The 21,063-nt window shown below is 47.7% G+C and overlaps 1 protein-coding gene across 2 annotated transcripts in view; it reads right to left on the reverse strand.

Annotated features, from left to right (window-relative positions):
- Window positions 1-198: 198 nt before the first annotated feature.
- Window positions 199-21,063, reverse strand: part of sbf1 (SET binding factor 1) — a 140,021-nt gene continuing 119,156 nt past the window's right edge. For both annotated transcript variants that reach the window (XM_068059303.1, XM_068059302.1), the window contains 8 exons: window positions 18,125-18,251; window positions 16,506-16,636; window positions 15,357-15,590; window positions 14,242-14,349; window positions 11,046-11,260; window positions 8,072-8,159; window positions 5,998-6,129; window positions 199-5,904 (listed from right to left, as the gene is read on the reverse strand). In XM_068059303.1, the coding sequence (XP_067915404.1) occupies window positions 5,806-5,904; window positions 5,998-6,129; window positions 8,072-8,159; window positions 11,046-11,260; window positions 14,242-14,349; window positions 15,357-15,590; window positions 16,506-16,636; window positions 18,125-18,251 (1,134 nt within the window). In that variant the 3' untranslated portion in view covers window positions 199-5,805. The remainder of the gene's footprint in view (window positions 5,905-5,997; window positions 6,130-8,071; window positions 8,160-11,045; window positions 11,261-14,241; window positions 14,350-15,356; window positions 15,591-16,505; window positions 16,637-18,124; window positions 18,252-21,063) is intronic.

Raw genomic sequence — 21,063 nt, forward strand, 5'->3', positions numbered from 1 at the left:
ATACTTCAAAAAGTACTTCATTGGTTGTAAAGTGCTTTGAGACATCTGGTGGTCATGAAAGGAATTACGTAAATGCAAGTTTTTCTTTTAAGTTGCAGGAGTGGATCTTGCACCCATGACCTTTCCATTCAGAGGCAAGAGTGCTACCAACTGAATCATGGCTAACAACCACTCACTATTAAAGAAAGATTCCAAAAATAATATTTTAATATATATTTTATTAAATTTCAGTTATCTCTTTTTCTAAGCACAATACAGGACTCTGTATGGAGACCACAATGTACAGACTCTAATAGAAATCCCAAACTCTACATGGTTACCGTATTTTACATTCTGGACACTCACCCATCTTTATACAGGAATTGTAAATTGAGACTATGTACAAAGAATCATCTTCATATTTCAAATAAAAGCATTTTCAAAGTTAAAAGCTTGGGGCAAAAGTAAAATGGATTTAAATGCGGGAAGGAACAAAAATATTTGTCACTTCTGTTTAAACTAAACACAGTCCGAACAGAGGAATTTAGAAATCCAAAATGAAAGGCTAAATTTGTCAAACTTTTTCACACAAAATGTTGAACAAGAAATTGCTTTGCCTGCCCTGCCTCCTTGCTGTCAGATCCCTGAAATCATATTCATGTTGACCAAGGGCGTTAGGATCTTGTATAAGGACACCAACTGTGCATTGCATGTTTCTGCTGTTCATCAGCTTGTCAAGTAACTGCGGTTTTCTCTAACTTTTATCATTTTCTACAGAAAATAGGGGCTACAGACAGAATTTCCCTGCATCACATGGATGGCGGGGATAGACAAAGTCTCTTTGGAAAGGGAGCTACAGAGTTTTCCTGGATTGTATGAAAGGTGGGGTATAGAGCGTCTCCCTGGATTGTAATGGGGGGGTTGCTGCAGACAGAGTCTCCCTGGATCGTATGAAAGGGAAATACAAATATTCGCATCTATGTTCGTTCAGATTATTCTCATCAGCATTTCTGCCATTGGGGACAGGCAAGCAGAGATACTCTCAATCTAAAACAACAGAAGGCAGGTGAGTGTTGGGGAAATGCTGATTATAATTAGAGGAGGTTGAGGACTAGACTGTTGCAGAAAAAATCCATCTTTTATGATAATTCATTCCTCCTTCTCTTCAGAAGTGTCTGATCCTGGTTATGAAACAGTGAACCATCTACCGTACCAGATGCAACCCTTTGATGAAGCAGTGTGAGCGTTTACCTGAACAGGTGCAAACCTGATGTTGGTCAGCAGATTCACAATTACTCTCAATCACTTTGGGAAGGGACTGGGGGAAGGCGGCCTTTTCCGTCTTCCCATCTTCGCAGGTCTCACATTGCTCTACCACGAGGGGCCACGTAATGCAGAAACCAGCTGTAGAAACTAAATAGGGTGATGCAAATACCCTTCACACCAGGATCGGAGTAACAATCTTGCCCAGTCTCTCCTCTCAGCCTCCTAAACTGGTCTTAAATGAAATAAGTTTCCGCAGTCCAGTACCAGCTGGACATAGTCCACAACAAAAATAAAACAGAAACATTATTCTCAGATAACCAAGTAGGCCGCAAATAGCTAATGTGAGAAATGGGAATGAGATAGTGTGGTGGTTGGCTGATGACAGGAATTCTCAGCTTGAAATAATGCATGTCATTGTAAAAACATAGAAGAGCATTACCCTGTGCTGTACTGTCCTCGGATTGTTTGATGGGACAGCGTAGAGGGAGCTTTACTCTGGATCTAACCCACAATTTCAACCCTGTCAATTTTAACTGGGAAAAATGAAGCAGCTTTATTCTGCACCTCACCCGTGCTATGTAATTGGTCTGGCATGTGCAGGATGGTATCACTGAACAAAAATATGTACCGACATTCACAAATGGGGAAAACAATCTACACTTCATTTAAAAAAAATTTAAAGTAAGTGACATTAGGTTGGGCAAACTATCAACCACAAGGTGTCCGACATCCCTGTTGGTAACCTATCATAATAACCTACAATAAGCTGCATGGTCTGTGAAAAGGGGGAGGGGTGTGACATTGGAAGCCCCCTGATGCTGGTCAGATGCCATTATTCGCAGTGAAGGTGCTGATTTGGTGCAGGGGCAGATACATGAATTCTGGCAAAAAGGAAATAACTATAAATGCTGGAAATACACATCAGCTCTGAGAGGCACAGGGGGTGAAAGGTGACATGGCAGGAAACCCTGAAATGGTGGTTTAAAAATAAGTTGATTGTTATCTTTTCTTTATGTGGATATAAAAAAAATCATAAGCCGCAGTTAAAACAGCGTATTGCTCTGCAATTAGATTGAGCAGATCCTCAGTCGCTTGCTCTCCACTCCCAAACCCTTCAGTCAGGGCTCCAAGAGTGGGTTGCCAGTTTGTTTGATTGACAACCCTGAGCGGAACAGTGAGTGCCCCAACAGGAACGTGGATCAGACGAGTAAGTGCGAGTGGCAACAGCAGGCAGGCTTGGTGCGAGCTGGGAGCCAGGAGTAGAGTGCAGTTGTCACGTGTGCAACACAGGGTGGGCAGGTTTTCTCACATAGAGGAGCATATATGGTGGAGCACTGAGAGTGACACAAAGATCATTAGGTAGACCCACAGTTACCAAGGCTGGTGGTGGGCATCAGACGGGTTTAGGCAGGCTTCTAAATAGATGAATCAATCAATCCGTAAAATAAAAGAACCTCTATTTATGCAGAGATTTTTAATGACCTTGTTCGAGAGGGTATTTTAAAAAAATACATAAATACATAAATAGTTGGGAGTGAGTTACTGTTTTCTGTTAGTTGAATGAGGAATTTGCCTACAGAATGCAAATACATTGGCAGGCTGACATTGTTTTTAACAGAGGCAAGAGGGTTCAGACATTTAAAAGTGGGGGCATGTTGTGGTTTGATCCTAGTGCATTCTACATGAAACAATCAGTGCAGTGTGAGTGAGTGAGTAAAGTAAGGCCTGACAGAGGTAGCCTCTTGAGTAGTATGGTGCTGAGGTCCATTAACAGGGAGCGAAGTGCCATTTTCATTCACTCCACTCTCCCAGTTTTAATGAAGCACCCTTTATTTAGGAGCAGAGTTTATTTATTTTATTTAGAAATACAGCACTGAAACAGGCCCTTCGGCCCACCAAGTCTGTGCCGACCAACAACCACCCGTTTATACTAATCCTACATTAACCCCATATTCTCTACCACATCCCCACCATTCTCCTACCACCTACCTACACTAGGGGCAATTTACAATGGCCAATTTACCTATCAACCTGCAAGTCTGTTCAACAGATTACTCAGTCCTTTAAGGCTCCAGAATACATTCAAACATTGATATTAAAAACATCAGGCATATTCACTTCCTTTTTAGAACAGGAAGTTTCCTTGCCTATCCTTCCACATTGCTTCATATCAAAAGGTTGAAAATTCAGCTGTGTTTTAAGAACAATGTCTTTCCACATTGAAACCAGCAATACACATCTCACACCTTGCAGAATCTGAAACTATGAGGCCCCAGCAATATCACTCAGGTCTCTATCATGGCTAGTCTGGGCATTCTAGAAACATTTAACTGATTATTAGCAGTTAACAGCTGGAATTTGATCAGGGATCTGACAGCACAGGGACTACAGGCAACATTACAGAGCTTAGGATACTGTAAAACGGGACAGTGAGCTAGAACAAGTGTGAGCTGCAAAATGTACAGAAACTGTTCAGAACAGTCAGAGGCAAGTGCAATTTGGACAGATAGTGAACAAATGACAGCAAGAAAGAGCATGAGCTTGTAAAATAGATTCTAGTATCAATATTCCTAAATTGGCAACCACAATATTAACACTAAACAACAGGATAAGATGCCTTTACTGTTTGTAATTGGCAGCCATATATTGAAACAGCCTGGACACATCTGAACGCAATCTTGACTTCGCAGTCTGAGTCACAGGAGCGAATACCCACCAGTTTCATTCAATTCATCCCCAAAATATGGACTTTTGTGTTTGAGACAGATCTGTTGAGAGCTACTGGTTGTGTGACAATTGGGTGTCCGCCAATTAAAGTTATGACTAACATTCGACTTGTAGTACAGAATGGAAATAATCACCTTTTGAGCCAGCCCACCTTGAATTCTGGAACTAGTGGCAGTCTCTGCTTCCTGATGCTCTAGCACCCTTCAGCTGCCCAAAGCTGAGCAGACATGCTTATGAAGTCCTAATTGCAGTGTGTTGGCAATAGACACAATGTGGAGACACCCATCAGTGCTCTGCTGGCTCAATTACATTGTTTTTAGCATTGGAAAAGATGCAAATACATGTGGATACACAACAATTTGTAAATATTATCCAACCTGTACACTGATATCTAGGAAGCTGTTGCATAAATAGAACAAGAATTAAACTATGTACAGCTGTGCATCATTAACAGCAGAATCAAAGCTACAACACTGTTAAAATAATCTCACAGCTGTGATGTTTCTGTGCAGCTATGTGTGAAAGCTGGAAGCCCCTCCCCTCCTCCCTCAGCGTGACCCAATGGAAGGTGACTGTGGGAGTGAGCAGCCTGGGAAAGGTATGGGTCAGCCCAGCCCCACTGCACACAATCATCACAGCCATCTCTGTAAACACACAGAGCATACACCACCTGCCAAGCCCTGCCCCTATTGCATAAGTTAATATAGAACGAATTACACAAATACATCCCTCATTGTCCTACTGCTGCCCTTATAGTTTAAAAGAACATTAATACTCTCATTGGGAGTTGCTCTGTGAACAACCACACACAACCCTGTACCTTTAACCCTCTCTTGTCCACACAGCCTGCAAGTGGCTGCAGTTTTCCTTAGCAAAACTGGCTACAGATTGCTGCAGCAGCACTGACCCAATGAAAATCAGACCTGAGCAAAATGTATTCCCACATACTGTAAACAGGAGGCTGTCATTATTTTTTGACCTACCTTTTCTGCAAAATATTCAATTCAAGGCAAGAGCCTTTATACGTTCCCCTTTCTGGAGATGCCTTGATTTTCACTCTGGGACTGCAGCCCTACACCATCTGATGCCTTGCTTACTAATTTAGCTCGATCCTCCCACTGCTCTGCACTGATTCTGTACTGATTAACAGAGTTGTAATAACACACATTGAGGAGAGTGCAGAGGTTTTAAAACATTTCACAAGGTCTATAATAAAGACGGTCGAAATGACTGATTATTGATCCATATCCACTCTCCAAGAACAGCCAACAAATCTGATAGATTTGGCTCAAGCTTTGCTGGAACGTTTAAATTATTTTGGTGAAAGAGGTTTTAGGCTGTGGTATTTGGGCAATGAGTTACTGATCTAGAATATTAACCCTAGTCTCAGGAGCTTGGCCACAAAAGTTCTACTGAAAATGGCAACAGAATTAAACACAAATTAGTTCAGAGATAAGAGCAGAGGAAACCTTACTGTGTGTAAAAGGCCCTGAGCAAGGAAGGGTTTATACTCATTCTAACCTGTAACCTTCTTTTGTGGTGATATGTGCAACAAGCTCTCTCTCCACCATTTCTCCAAGCATCTCCTGACTCTCAAACCAAAAATCACCAGCAAATGCACAAGTATATCAAGTCTGGTTATGGACATCCAATCACCATCCTCCCTCATTTCTTCTGGACTCTGTAATTAGATGGCTGAGTAGTCACAAGTTCCCATACTTGTCTGGTTCTTGTGTTTTTAATACATCAGTTGCTCTCCGTTAGCGACAGAGATCCAGGTGATATGAGCTCTATGCCCAGCGGTACACGGGCAATGCCTGCAGTACAAGATGCTCACGCATCAGACAAGCAGCTCTGTATTTTATCAATCCACTGCTGGGCACTCTGGCTGTCTTGGGCACAGAAGTTGTAAACTCTTCTTGTTGTCTTCAGCTACAAAGTAAAATATTTAACAGTCAGTTTCAGTTTGCACACAGCCCATTATCGAGACATTTGAGACTTAAGGTGTTGCTGATAGAGACTCACATCAAAGAAGGCTTTGTCCTCAATGGTTTTAGGGGCTCCCAATGTTGCCGTTCCCAGAGTAACAGATTCCACCTCTGTGAGGTCCACAATCCCCTTCACATCTGTGTCTGATTTACTGTCGTAATATCTCAACTGCAAGAGATAGCACAAGATTTCTGAAATGTTCCCAGTCAAGCAGCACAGCATTGAATCCTGTCCTTGTTTTTATAACACCATCTCTCCTCTACAGAATCTCAGGAAATACACCACAGCCCAAGCAAGGTGGGGGTGGTAAAGGTGACCCAGGCATTCTCCACCCGGGCTGTGTTTGAACCCTCCACCCAGGCTGTTGCATGGATTCTTGCCCAAGAGGCCATTCAGCCCAATGTGCTTGTGCCAGCTCTGAAACAGCCATCTAATTTAGTCCCACTGTCAGCCTTTTCCCCATAACCATGAAAAATTAGTCCTCTTCAAGTAAATATCCAATTTTGAAAGTTCCTATGGAACCTGATTCCATCACCCTTTCAGGTAGTGCATTCCAGATCTTAACAACCCTCTGTGTGAAGAAATTTCTCAGGTCTCCTCTACATCATTTGCCAATTATTTTAAATCTATGATATCTGGTTACTGACCCACTTGCCAAAAAGAACAGTTTCCCCCTTACTGCTTTTATCGAAACTTCTCACAATTTTGAATACCCGTATTAGATCTTTCCTCAACAATCTCTGCACTAAGGAGAAGAATCCCAGCTTCTCCAAACTCCCCACATAGCTGAAGTTTCTCATCCTTGCTATCATTCTGCTAAATCCCCTCTGTACCCTTTCCGGGGGCTTTACATATTTCCTAAAGTGCAGTGTCCACAATTGTACATAATACTCCAATTAAGACATAACCAGAGATTTGTAAAGGTTCAGCATGACTTCCTTGTTTTTGTATTCAATGTCCTTATTTACAAAACCAAGTATCCCACAGACTTTCTTAACTGCATTATCAACTTGCTCTGTCACCTTCAAAGATTTATGAATCTGCACCCCAAGTCCCTCAGCTCTTGCACCCCTTCAAAACAGGACCATTTAAATTAGGTTGCCGCTCCATGTTGTTCCTCCTAAAGTGCATTACTTCACACTTAGATGCATTAAATTGCATCTGCCATGTGTTGGCCCATTTCAACAGTCTATGTGCTTTTGAAGTCTACTACTATAATCCTCATTACTTATTACATTGCCAAGTTTTGTATTATCTGCAAACTTCAGAACTGTACTCCCTATACCCAAGTCATTTACATACAAGAAAAGCAAAGGTCCTAATACTCATCCCTGGGGCACCCCACTGCATACTTCTCTCTATTCAGAAAAACACAGGTTTGTCAGACATGATTTGCCTTTAACAAATCCATGTCAAATGTCCCTTGTTAACCCATACTTCTCCAAACGAGAATTAATTTTATCCTTGGCAATAGTTTCCTGTAGTTTTTCTGCCACTGACATTTGACTGGCTGGCCTGTAGTTAGCAGGTTTACCCCTCACCCTTTTTTGAATAGGAATGGAACATAATTGGTGTTGGAATCATAGAGAGATACAGCACTGAAACAGGCCCTTTGGCCCACCGAGTCTGTGCCAACCATCAACCACCCATTTGTACTAATCCTACATTAATCCCATATTCCCTACCACATCCCCACCTTCTCCTCAATTCTCCTACCACCTACCTACACCACAGGCAATTTACAATGGCCAATTTACCTATCAACCTGCAAGTCTTTGGCTGTGGGAGGAAACATGAGCACCCGGTGGAAACCCACGCGGTCACAGGAAGAACTTGCAAACTCCGCACAGGCAGTACCCAGAACTGAACCCGGGTTGCCGGAGCTGTGAGGCTGCGGTGCTAACCACTGTGCCGCCCAAGCTGCGTTTGAACCCTCTGTCCAGGGTACTTCACGGCCCCACTGTAAAAAGACAGGACTTAGTGAGTTATTAATACTGTGAAACAAGACAGGGCTGAGCAGACCTCAAGGGCAATTTGGGATGGGCAATAAATGCTGGCCTTTCCAGTGACGCCCAGGAAAGAATGAAAAAAAAGACTGGTGCAGTGTTACCTGATGTTTGGTTTTATCGAGTACAAACCAACGTGGTTTCCAGGCTTTCAGTAAAGCACCCCTCTTGTAAAGGGTTCCCTCATACGACCTGGAAACAAAACACAAACATGATCACGGAAAAGGACACTAATAGAAACAGTGCATTCACGGAATGGTTTGTGATCCAACACAATTAACTCTCTCTCTCCCTCTCTGAAACAGGGAGAAGCTTTTCTTCATCTGTGCTGTGCTGTTATCACTGCCTTGCTGTACAATGTAATGGTGCATCTCTTGAGTAATGTACATTTCAGGCTTTCCCAATACTTATAAAGGACAGGCTCCAGTTCCTGAAAGCAGACAAGTCCCTAATGAACTGAAATAAGTGTCTTGTTCTGCACCCTGTCTGGATTAAGGTAGTGTATTTTCAACACTTAACCCCTCAGTACTGTAATCCATTTACTGGAGAATACATGGGATTCCCACCATCTTCTCCTGTCACCTCAGAAGGCAAAAAGTAGCACATCACCAGATCAACATGTATCGGCTAAATTGCAGGGTCAGAATTAATACATGGAAGCAAAATAGACACAGCGACATAATAGTGCAGTACATTGACCAGACCAGCAAAATATAAAACTGTTGATAAACAAATGACTAGTCCAAAAACCTTGCTGTTTCTTTCAGTAAATTCTCAGTGACAGTCTCTGCTAGCAAGGGGAACCCACACAAACTTCTGTTCCCATTCACAATCCTCGTGAACACTACCGACATAGGAATGAAGATCCCAAGGAAGTCTGTGGTGTCCCATAGGGATCTGTGTTGGGGCTCAACTATTCACCATATTTATTAATGACTTACATGATGCGATAGAGCGCCACATATCCAAGTTAGTTGAGGACACAAACATAGGTTGCATAGTAAGCAAGCAGTAGACTAAAGCATACAGCTACTGTTATGAAAGCACTTCCATTTTAAAATTTTTTTTTGAGGACTTATGTTTAAAAATTGTGGAAATGGCTTCATTTCAAAGACTGAAGAGATTTCATAGATGCTGGATTTTTTTTAAAAAAGGTCACTACTTGAGATTTTGTTTAAAAACAAATCCCTTACTGGAAGTCACATGTCTTAAGCTAAGTAAACAGCAGGAGCTGTGGTGACTAGGAGAGTTGTTTACAGAGAAGTGACATGTCAAGATTTATGGTTGGTCAAGAGTTGGTTTCATTTTGGATATTGTTTTGAGTCAGTTGGGGGTAAACCTGCCAAGAGAGAAGCCACCAGCTCATCCTTTTTCCACTTCTTTGCGAAACCCTAAGAATTCAGTGATTCTCCTGGAAAGCCTGCCAGACTGATCCTTGATGTCACCTGAAAAGAAATGCTCCAAAAATATCCCATTGACAGCTGTCTAATTGTATTTGGATGCCAGAATAAAGGACTGGGAACATACCATATCCTAACCTTTTCCTTCAAGAATTAACAAGTATTTGGCCAAAGTTTTTTTTTTGTAAAGAGATCTCTGCAGAGAAAACTTCTTCATTTTTTCTTTAACTGGTGTGTGTATGTTGGGTTAATTTAGAAGGGAACTTTCATATTTCAACCTATGTGTTAATAACCTTTGCATCTTTATTGAATAAGTCTTGTTCTGTAATAAATTAATAATTGTTATTTATTTTGAAATGAAAATAAAGTATATAAATGGCCGTATCGGTAACTGGGTAAAACATTTAAATACATGTTGTGACCCGTGGAGAAGTGGAACTAGAGAAAGACAGTGCAGTCCTCCAGCCTCAGTCGTAACACTACAAAGAGATATTAATAGATTCAGTGAATGAGCAAAACTGTAGCAAGTGGATTTCAAGGCAGGCATGTGCGAGGTCATCTACTTTGAATCTAAAAAGGATAGCTTAAGTATTTTCTAAATGGTGAAAAGCCAGAAACAGTGGAGGTCCAACAAGATTTAGGGAGCTATGCACATAGCTCATTAAAATGTCATTACAAGTACAGAAAATAATCAAAAAACTTTCCTGTGTATTTTCAAGATTAAGGGGTGATTTGACCAAAGTTTTCAAGATATTTCAGAGGAACGAATAGTGTAGATACAGAGAAACTATTTCCGTTGGTTGGGGATTCTAGGGCTAGGGGATAGAGCCTAAAAATCTGAGCCAGGCCTTTCAGGAGAAAGTTAGAAAAAAATTTCTATATGTAGAGTGGTAGAAGTTTGGAACTCTCTTCTGCAAATGGCAGTTGATGCTAGGTCCGTTGTTAATTTTAAATCTGAAGTTGTAAACTTTTTGCTAACCAAAGTTATTAAAAGATATGGGGAAAAGGCGGTATATGGAGTTAGGTCACAGATCAACCATGATCTCTTTGAATGGCAGAACAGGCTTGAGGGGCTAATTGGCTTCCTCCTGTTCCTATCTTCTAAGGAGTATTTTCCTTGCATCAGTAATTGAGTAACCAAAATTGGACAAGATGTGAACAGGGACTTTGGAGCTATTTTTAACACCCATCAATAACGGATAAACACAACTCCCTTTGTTTAGCTGGGATGTATCAGCAGCTGAAATATCTCTTGTCCCTACTGACTGGGGCTGTGACACAGCATTCTCATCAATAATTTAAATATTATATAAATAGTTAGTCACTCAGTGAAAAATCTAGACAAGTTAGCAAGAGTAAGAGGTGCTGAAATACAGTCTTAGTGAGGAGTTAGTCCAGGCTTCCCCATAGTCCCAGTGTAGAGTTACTTCCTGTTTTCCCCATAGTCCCAGTGTAGAGTTACTTCCTGTTTTCCCCATAGTCCCAGTGTAGAGTTACTTCCTGTTTTCCCCACAGTCCCAGTGTAGAGTGGCTTCCCGTTATCTCCATACTCCCAGTGTGGAGCTATTCCCTGTGTTCCCCAGAGACCCAGTGTGGAGTTACTCCATGTTTTCTCCATAGTCCCAGTATACAATTATACCCTGTTTTCCCACAGTTCCAATGTAGAGTTATTCCCTACCTGTGTTCACTCTCTGACGTCTGGAATTGGCTGTACAAGGTGCTTGTGCTCTTTCGCCCCATGACACCACTGGAGGGAGTGGAGGTTGTGCTGCTGTCTGTGTCCAAACTCAGATTTAGAGTGGATCCAACTGCTGCCTCATGCAGATAAACACACTGTGACCTTCGATGGTGTGACAGGCTTGAGGACATCAGCAGAGAACTTGAAGACAAGTGCTGCACAAGTAAGAAATAAGGGAATCAGGAGTGATGCTGCAACAAAATAGTGCCATTGGGTTTAATTCCTGTACTTTGTATAACGATCAGCTCCCAAACACAGTGCAGTGCCCCTCTCTGTCTCACACTTTGTAATTATCGGGTTCTGGACACAGTGCAGGGTTCTCTCTCTGTGTGTCCTGATCAGCTCCCAGTCGCAGTTCAGCGTCCATCTCGTATCACACTGTGTAGCAATCAGCTTTCAGTCATAGTGCAGCTTCCATCTCTGTCTCACACTGTGTAATGATCAGCTCCCAGTCACGTGTAGCGTCCCTCTCTGTCTCGTACTGTGAGATGACCTGCACTGTGACCCCCAATTGAAAATGGTTGGATCCCTCTGGAACTCTTGCAGTGACATCCTAGGGCTGTGATAATTGGCCTTACAGCCATAATTAACTTCCTCTGCATCTGATATGACTCTATTAGTAGAGATTTATCCCTTTAACTTGGTGCTACACTCTTATGAATGCCTTCATCAGGGTAGCTACTACTCACCTCTACCTTAGTCAACTCGTCCCTCATAATCGTAATTGGCTTTGCTTAAATTTAAGACCATAGTTTCTGACATAACCATATCTCTCAAACTTAATATGAAATTCTGTCATATTATGATCGTTCTTCTCCAGAGGATCTTTTTCTACAAGATTAATTAACTCTGTCTCATTGCACATCACTAGATTTAAAATAGTTGGTTCCTTGACATATTGTTCAAGATGTGCGCCCGTCTCTCATCCACATCTGCTGTTGGCCAGTCTGTGCAAGATGAGCTGGTACCTCCACATTCTTGCCTTTTCTTATTTAGGAGTCACAGCCTCGGCAGTACTTGGCTACAACTCAAGCATGGCAAACCACAGCTGCTGTGAAGCAAGACATTCGTGGGTCACCATCACTTATTATAGATGAGCAATAAAGAAAGTCTACGTAAGAATATAAGTAATAGGAGCAGGAGTAGGCCATTCAGTCCCTCAAGACTGCTCTACCATTCAATAAGACCATGATTCATCATACTTCTTTGATCTTATGGCTGATCTGATCGTGGTCTCAACTCCACTTTTCTGTCTACCCCCTCCACCCCACATAACCCTCGACTCCCTTGGAGATCAAACATCTGCCTAACTCAGGCTTGAATATATTCAATGACCCAGCCTCTATTGCTCTCTGGGGTGGGAATTAACAACCCTCAGAGAGGACATTACTCCTCATTGCCGTCTTAAATGGGAAACCCCTTTTTCTGAAACTGTGCCCCGGTCCTAGATTCCCTGTGGGGAAACAGCATCTTAGCATCTCCCCTGTCAAGCCCCCTCAGAATCTAGGTTTCAATAAGATCACCTCTCATTCTTCTAAACTCCAATGAGTATAGACCCAACCTGCTCAACCTTTCATCATAAGACAGCCCCTTCATCCCAGGAATCAGCTGAGTGAACCTTCTCTGAACTGCCTCCAATGCAAGTATATCCCTCCTTAAGTAAGGAGACCAGAACTGTATGCAGTACTCTCGGTGTGGTCTCACGAACACCCTGTATAGTTGTAGCAAGACTTCCCTACTTTTATACTTCATTCCTTTTGCAATAAAGGCCACCATTCCATTTGCCTTCCTAATTACTTGCTGTACATGCATGCTAACATTTTGTGATTCATGTACGAGGACACCCATGTCTCTCTGTACTGCAGCATTCTGTAGTCTCTCTCCATTTAAATATTTTGCTTTTCTATTCTTCTTACTGAAGTGTATAACCTTGCATTTTCCCACATTATGCTCCATCTGCCAAATTTTTGCCCACTCACTTAACCTACCTATATCCCTTTGCGGATTCTCTGTGTCCTCCTCACAACTTGCTTTCCCACCTGTCGTTGTATTAACAAATTTGGCGACAATACACTTGGTCCCTTCCTCCAAATCATTAATATAGATTGTAAATAGTTGAGGCCCCAGCACTGATCCCTGTGGCACTCCACTAGTTACAGTTTGCCAACCTGAAAATGATCCATTTATCCCAACTCTCTGTTTCCTGTTAGTTAGCCAATCCTCTATCCATGCTAATATATAACCCCCAACACCATGAGCTCTTATCTTGTGTAGGAATCTTTTATGTGGCACCTTATTGAATGCCTTTTGGAAATCCAAGTACACTACATCTACTTGTTCCCCATTATCTCCTGCTTGGTACATCCTCAGAACTCAAATTTTGTCGAATGCAATTTTCCTTTCATAAAACTATGCTGATTCTGCTTGATTGTACTATGATTTTCTAAATGTCCTGCTACTACTTCCTTAATGATGGATTCCAGCATTTCCCAATGACAGATGTTAAGCTAACTGGCCTCTAGTTTCCTGCTTTCTGTCTTCTCCTTTCTTGAACAGAGGTGTTACATTTGCGGTTTTCCAATTTAGTTTAGTTTAGTTTAGAGATACAGCACTGAAACAGGCCCTTCGGCCCACCGAGTCTGTGCCGACCATCAACCACCCATTTATACTAATCCTACACTAATTCCATATTCCTACCACATCCCCACCTGTCCCTATATTTCCCTACCACCTACCTATACTAGGGGCAATTGTTAATGGGCAATTAACCTATCAACCTGCAAGTCTTTGGCAAGTGGGAGGAAACCGGAGCACCCGGAGGAAACCCACGCAGACACAGGGAGAACTTGCAAACTCCACACAGGCAGTACCCAGAATTGAACCCGGGTCGCTGGAGCTGTGAGGTTGCGGTGCTAACCACTGCGCCACTGGGACATTTCCAGAATCTAGGGAATTTTGGAAGATTACAACCAATGCATCCACAATCTCTGAAGCTACTTCTTCTAAGACCTTAGCTTGCAGGCCATCAGGTCCAGGGGACTTGTCAGCCTTCAGTCCCATTAGTTTTTCTAGTACTTTTTCTCTTGGAAAAGTGAGCATCCTGTGAACACATCTTGGCGCCCAAGTGCTGACCTACCTTACCCTCCTGCTTGCTCTCTGTCCGCTGGGTTGTTTTGATCTTGTCCCAAGTCTCCTTCCATTTGTCCGGCACTTGGCCCAGCTCAGACTCCAGAAACTGCACCTCCTGTCAGACACAAGGACAGGTGATCAGACTCATGGCCCTTGCTGTCGGACTGAAGGACAGGTGATTAAATTCTTTGCCCACCCCACTATCAGGCACAAGGATTGGTGATCAGATTCATGACCCAAACACCCCCCCACCCCACTATCAGCCACAAGAATTGGAGATCAGACTCATGGTCCCACCCTCCAATGTCAGACACAAGGATCAGTGATCAGACTAATGACCCAGCCCCCAATGTTGGACACAAGGAACAATGATTAGACTCATGACCCACGCCCCCAATTTCAGACACAAGGATCAATGATCAGACTCATGGTCCCCATCCCCCAATGTCAGACGTAAGGATCAGTGATCAGATTCACGACCCACCCCCCCAACATCAGGCACAAGGATCAGTGATCAGACTCATGCTCCATTCCCCAATGTCAGACACAAGGATCGGAGATCATATTCATGGTCCCACCCTCCAATGTCAGACACAAGGATCAGTGACCAGACTCATGACCCACCCCCCAACATCAGACACAAGGATCAGTGATCAGACTCATGGTCCATCCCTCAATGTCAGACACAAGGACCTGTGATCAGACTCATGAACACCCCCCAATGTCAGACACAAGGATCGGTGATCAGATTCATGACCCAGCCCCCAATGTCAGACACAAGGATCTGTGATCAGACTCATGACCACCCCCCAATGTCAGACACAAGGATCGGAGACCATATTCATGGTCCCACCCTCCAATGTCAGACACAAGGATCAGTGATCAGATTCATGGTCCATCCCCCAATGTCAGACACAAGGATCGGTGATCAGATTCATGACCCACCCCCCAATGTCAGACACAAGGATCGCTGATCAGATGCATGACCCACCCCCACCAATGTTGGACACAAGAACAGCCCTTGGTCTGACCCTCAGGCAGTGCTCATACTTTGGGTGAGGCTGACCCTCAGACACTGCTTGCATTTATGATCAGGGGTTGACCCTCAGGCATGGACTCTACCTCCAACAGTTTGCTGATGGCATCTGGCTCTGTCTTGTTTTGGTTGTCGTAGCAAGGCCAGACAATCTTGCGCTGTGTCCGAGGAGCCATGGTATCCGCACTTTCCCCATCATCCACCTGTTCTCGTCGACCATATACCAGCTCCCAATCATATGGCGGCCCCTCAGAAAGTGTCTCATGTGTGTAATAATCCCAAACCTTCAGATTGGAAATGTTACTATACGGCCTCAGAACCTGGAGTTTAACAGGAGGATAGAGTTGGTGGGATTTAGAAACTATCAATGCATTCATATCAATAATCAATGCGGTTACAGGAACATAGGAACAGGAGGAGGCCATTTAGCTCCTCAAGACTGTTCAGTCATTCAATGAGATTTTGGCTGAACCTTAACCTAATTCCACATAACCACCTTTGCCCCATATCCCTCAATACCTTTGGTTATTGATCTCAAATTTAAAATTAAACAACTGACCCTGCACCAATTGCTTTTGTGGAAGAGTTCCAAACTTCTACCACCCTTTGTGTGTAGAAGAGTTTCCTAACTTCATTCCTGAAAGGCCAGGCTCTAGTTTTTAGATTATGTTGCCTAGTCCTAGATACCCCAACCTGTGGCAACTGTTTCTATCTACCCGGTTTCCCTTAATATCTTGAAAACCTCAATCAAATGACCCCTTAATCTTCTACATTCCATAGAATAAAATTCTACTTTGTGTAATCTCTCTTTGCAATTTAACCTTTGGAATCCGGATATCACCCTGCTAAATCTATGCTGCGTCCCTACCAAGGCTAATATACCCTTCCTAAGGTGTGGGGTCCAGAACTGAACAGACTACTCTGGGTGTGATCTAACAAAGGATTTGTACAGCTGTAGCATGACTTTTAACCTCTTGCATTCTAGTCCTCTAGATATAAAGGCCAGCATTCTATTAGCCTTTTTGATTATGTTTTTCTACCTGTCCATGATATTTTCATGATCTACACACATAGAAAATTCAGCATAGTTAAACCAATAGTCAGTGGGGTTATAGAAACAGTCAGTGTGGTTAGATCAATAGTTAGTGGGGTTACAGAAGCAAAATCCACTAAGAATCATGTTGCCTGATGAAATCCCCTATCTCCACAGCAAATAGCCAGAAGCTCCTCCTCACCTCTCCATCCTCAGGTGCGTACAGGTAATTGAAGAATATTGGCGTTTTCTTACTCAGTCGGTCGATGTAGTCCCACACAAACTTGTACGTGTGTTGGCTCTTCCGCTCTCCTTTCTCTTCATACATCAGTCCTGTGGGATGCAGACAGAACTCAAAGAACCCTGTAAAACTACATCTGGACTACAAAATGAACAGGGACTGAATAGATCAGACTCTGTTCTTTCACCATGGAATATTAGATACATTTAATTTAATCCCACTCTCCTACCAACTTATCTAAGATCTGAGCTCAAATCCAGTCCCAGACAGAGGGGATAAGGACTCCAGAGGTAATGATTCTGTGCTACTGGGGATTGGATGTTGTTCTTTCACCTCAGACTGAATTTGAGAAAGACTGTTGGCTACAAGTAGAATTCGCTAAGTAAGACCCTTTAACCTTTTCAAAAAAAAAAATCATCCTGTCAGAAAAGCAACCCATCAGTCTTCCCATTAAAACTTTTAATATCTTATCCAGAGAACAGAACTTCTTCAGCACATCAGCCTGTAGTAAGTTGGCGGACAGGGACAGGAGGGCCTTGGTGGGACGGGAGAGTGGGGAAAGATGTTTCTAGCAGCACAGGTGAATATAACACTGGAGTATAATGTGGAAAAATGTGAACTTGTCCACTTAGGCAGGCAGAATAAAAAAAGCTGCATACTATTTAAATAGAGAGAGATTGCAGAACTCGGTGGTACACAGGGATCTAGGTGTCCTGCTACATAAATCACAAAATGTTAGTATGCAGATACAGCAAGTGATCAGGAAGGCAAATGGAATGCTGGTGTTTATTGCAAGGGGAATCGAGTATAAAAGTAAGGAAGCTTTACTGCAGCTGTACAGGACCTTGGTGAGACCACATCTGGAGTACTGTGTACAGGTTTGGTCTCCCTATTTGAAAAAGGATATATGCATTAGAAGCAATTCAGAGAAGGTTCACTCGACTAATTCCGGGGATGAGGTCTTATGAAGAAAGGCTGAACAGGTTGGGCTGATACCCATTGAAGTAAAGAAGAATGAGAGGTGATCTTATTGAAACATATAAGATCCTGAGGGGACTTAATAGAGTGGATGTTTCCTCTTGTGGGGAAGTCTATAACAAGAGGACACAGTTTAAGAATAAGAGGTCTCCCTTTTATGACTGAGATGAGGAGATATATTTTCTTTCAAAGGGTTGACAGACTATGCAATCTCTTCCCCAGAGACCAGTGTCGGTTGGGTGTTTGAATTTATTCAAGGCTGAGTTAGATAGATTTTTGATGGACAAGGGAGTCAAGGGCAGACAGGAAAGTGGAGTTGAGACCACAACCAGATCAGCCTACTCCTGCTCCTAAGTCCTATGTGACAGGAGCAGGATCCCAGCTGACTGCTCCAGTTCGACACTGGCCCCCAGGAAAACTGAGAAAATAAATCAGAGCAGTTCCCTCACTGCAACATCTCCCCCTCCCCCACAACTCATTTCCAAACACTCCCCCACTCAACATATACACCACACCCCCAACAACCCACTAAAACCACCCAGCCCCTCCACCACCACACACACCCTCGCCTGAACAAGAGAAGCAGATGTTTGTGGTTTTACCAAGTTCGATCCTTTCATGGTCAGAGTCCAGCAGGAAGGTTCGGAAGCGGTTGGACACATAATGATATGCCAGGAATTTCAGATAGTACAGACTAAACTCAAATTCCATGGGGAACTGCAAATGGATCTAAAAAGGACAGAAAGGAAGAGGTAAGCAGCTACAGAAGGGAACCATGGGCAAGGAATGAACAACCAACCACTGCCTGGTGACAATGACTGGTTCCTACACGATCAGGGTGCCATTATTCACTGACTGGCAACGTGGCAGAGAGGTGGCCCCACGTACAGCCTACTCTATTTACAAGGGGAGATGGGGGAGGAAGTTGAGAGAGAGGAGGCAGAATGAGGAGAGACACTAGGACGCCGGGGGGGGGGGGGGGGGGGGGTGGCGAGGGGGCGAGAAGGAAAGTGAGGATGGGGAAAGGGGATGAGGGAGAAAAGGGGCAGGAGGTAAAGGGGGCAAGAGGGGTGAGGGGGAGGGGGCGAGGGGAGGGGGGCGGTTGGAGGGGGGCGGTTGGAGGGGGGCGAGGGGGAGGGGGGCGAGGGGGAGGGGGGCGAGGGGGAGGGGGGCGAGGGGGAGGGGGCGAGGGGAGGGGGGCGGTTGGAGGGGGGCGGTTGGAGGGGGGCGGTTGGAGGGGGGCGAGGGGGAGGGGGGCGAGGGGGAGGGGGGCGAGGGGGAGGGGGGCGAGGGGGAGGGGGGGCGAGGGGGAGGGGGGGCGAGGGGGAGGGGGGGCGAGGGGGAGGGGGGGCGAGGGGGAGGGGGGGCGAGGGGGAGGGGGGCGAGGGGGAGGGGGGCGAGGGGGAGGGGGGCGAGGGGGAGGGGGGCGAGGGGGAGGGGGGCGAGGGGGAGGGGGGCGAGGGGGAGGGGGGCGAGGGGGAGGGGGGCGAGGGGGAGGGGGGCGAGGGGGAGGGGGGCGAGGGGGAGGGGGGCGAGGGGGAGGGGGGCGAGGGGGAGGGGGGCGAGGGGGAGGGGGGCGAGGGGGAGGGGGGCGAGGGGGAGGGGGGCGAGGGGGAGGGGGGCGAGGGGGAGGGGGGCGAGGGGGAGGGGGGCGAGGGGGAGGGGGGCGAGGGGGAGGGGGGCGAGGGGGAGGGGGGCGAGGGGGAGGGGGGCGAGGGGGAGGGGGGCGAGGGGGAGGGGGGCGAGGGGGAGGGGGGCGAGGGGGAGGGGGGCGAGGGGGAGGGGGGCGAGGGGGAGGGGGGCGAGGGGGAGGGGGGCGAGGGGGGCGAGGGGGAGGGGGGCGAGGGGGAGGGGGGCGAGGGGGAGGGGGGCGAGGGGGAGGGGGGCGAGGGGGAGGGGGGCGAGGGGGAGGGGGGCGAGGGGGAGGGGGGCGAGGGGGAGGGGGGCGAGGGGGAGGGGGCGAGGGGGAGGGGGCGAGGGGGAGGGGGCGAGGGGGGAGGGGGGCGAGGGGGTAGGGGGGGTTGGAGGGGGTAGGGGGGGTTGGAGGGGGGCGAGGGGGTAGGGGGGGCTGGAGGGGGGCGAGGGGGTAGGGGGGGCTGGAGGGGGGCGAGGGGGAGGGGGGTTTGGAGGGGGGCGAGGGGGAGGGGGGTTTGGAGGGGGGCGAGGGGGAGGGGGGTTTGGAGGGGGGCGAGGGGGAGGGGGGTTTGGAGGGGGGCGAGGGGGAGGGGGGTTTGGAGGGGGGGGGGAGGGGGGGTTGGAGGGGGGGTTGGAGGGGGGGAGGGGGGGTTGGAGGGGGGGGAGGGGGGGTTGGAGGGGGGGGAGGGGGGGTTGGAGGGGGGGTTGGAGGGGGGGTTGGAGGGGGGGTTGGAGGGGGGGGAGGGGGGGTTGGAGGGGGGGGAGGGGGGGTTGGAGGGGGGGTTGGAGGGGGGGGAGTGGGGGTTGGAGGGGGGGGAGGGGGGGTTGGAGGGGGGGTTGGAGGGGGTTGGAGGGGGGGAGGGGGGGTTGGAGGGGGGGAGGGGGGGTTGGAGGGGGGGAGGGGGGGTTGGAGGGGGGGGTTGGAGGGGGGGAGGGGGGTTGGAGGGGGGGGAGGGGGGGTTGGAGGGGGGGGAGCGGGGGGTTGGAGGGGGGGGAGCGGGGGGTTGGAGGGGGGGAGCGGGGTGTTGGAGGGGGGGGAGCGGGGGGTTGGAGGGGGGGGGAGCGGGGGGTTGGAGGGGGGGGAGCGGGGGGTTGGAGGGGGGGGAGCGGGGGGGTTGGAGGGGCGAGGGGGGGGTTGGAGGGGCGAGGGGGGGTTGGAGGGGCGAGGGGGGGTTGGAGGGGCGAGGGGGGGTTGGAGGGGCGAGGGGGGGTTGGAGGGGCGAGGGGGGGTTGGAGGGGCGAGGGGGGGTTGGAGGGGCGAGGGGGGGTTGGAGGGGCGAGGGGGGGTTGGAGGGGCGAGGGGGGGTTGGAGGGGCGAGGGGGGGGTTGGAGGGGCGAGGGGGGGTTGGAGGGGCGAGGGGGGGTTGGAGGGGCGAGGGGGGGTTGGAGGGGCGAGGGGGGGGTTGGAGGGGCGAGGGGGGGGTTGGAGGGGCGAGGGGGGGGTTGGAGGGGCGAGGGGGGGGTTGGAGGGGCGAGGGGGGGGTTGGAGGGGCGAGGGGGGGGTTGGAGGGGCGAGGGGGGGGTTGGAGGGGCGAGGGGGGGGTTGGAGGGGCGAGGGGGGGGTTGGAGGGGCGAGGGGGGGGTTGTAGGGGCGAGGGGGGGGTTGTAGGGGCGAGGGGGGGTTGGAGAGGCGAGGGGGGGGTTGGAGGGGCGAGGGGGGGGTTGGAGGGGCGAGGGGGGGGTTGGAGGGGCGAGGGGGGGGTTGGAGGGGCGAGGGGGGGGTTGGAGGGGCGAGGGGGGGGTTGGAGGGGCGAGGGGGGGGTTGGAGGGGCCGGAGGGAGGGGGGGGGGCTGGAGGGGCCGGAGGGAGGGGGGGGGGCTGGAGGGGCCGGAGGGAGGGGGGGGGGGCTGGAGGGGCCGGAGGGAGGGGGGGGGGGCTGGAGGGGCCGGAGGGAGGGGGGGGGGGC

This window comes from Heterodontus francisci, chromosome 27 (genome assembly GCF_036365525.1).
Source record: "Heterodontus francisci isolate sHetFra1 chromosome 27, sHetFra1.hap1, whole genome shotgun sequence".
NCBI lineage: Eukaryota > Metazoa > Chordata > Chondrichthyes > Heterodontiformes > Heterodontidae > Heterodontus > Heterodontus francisci.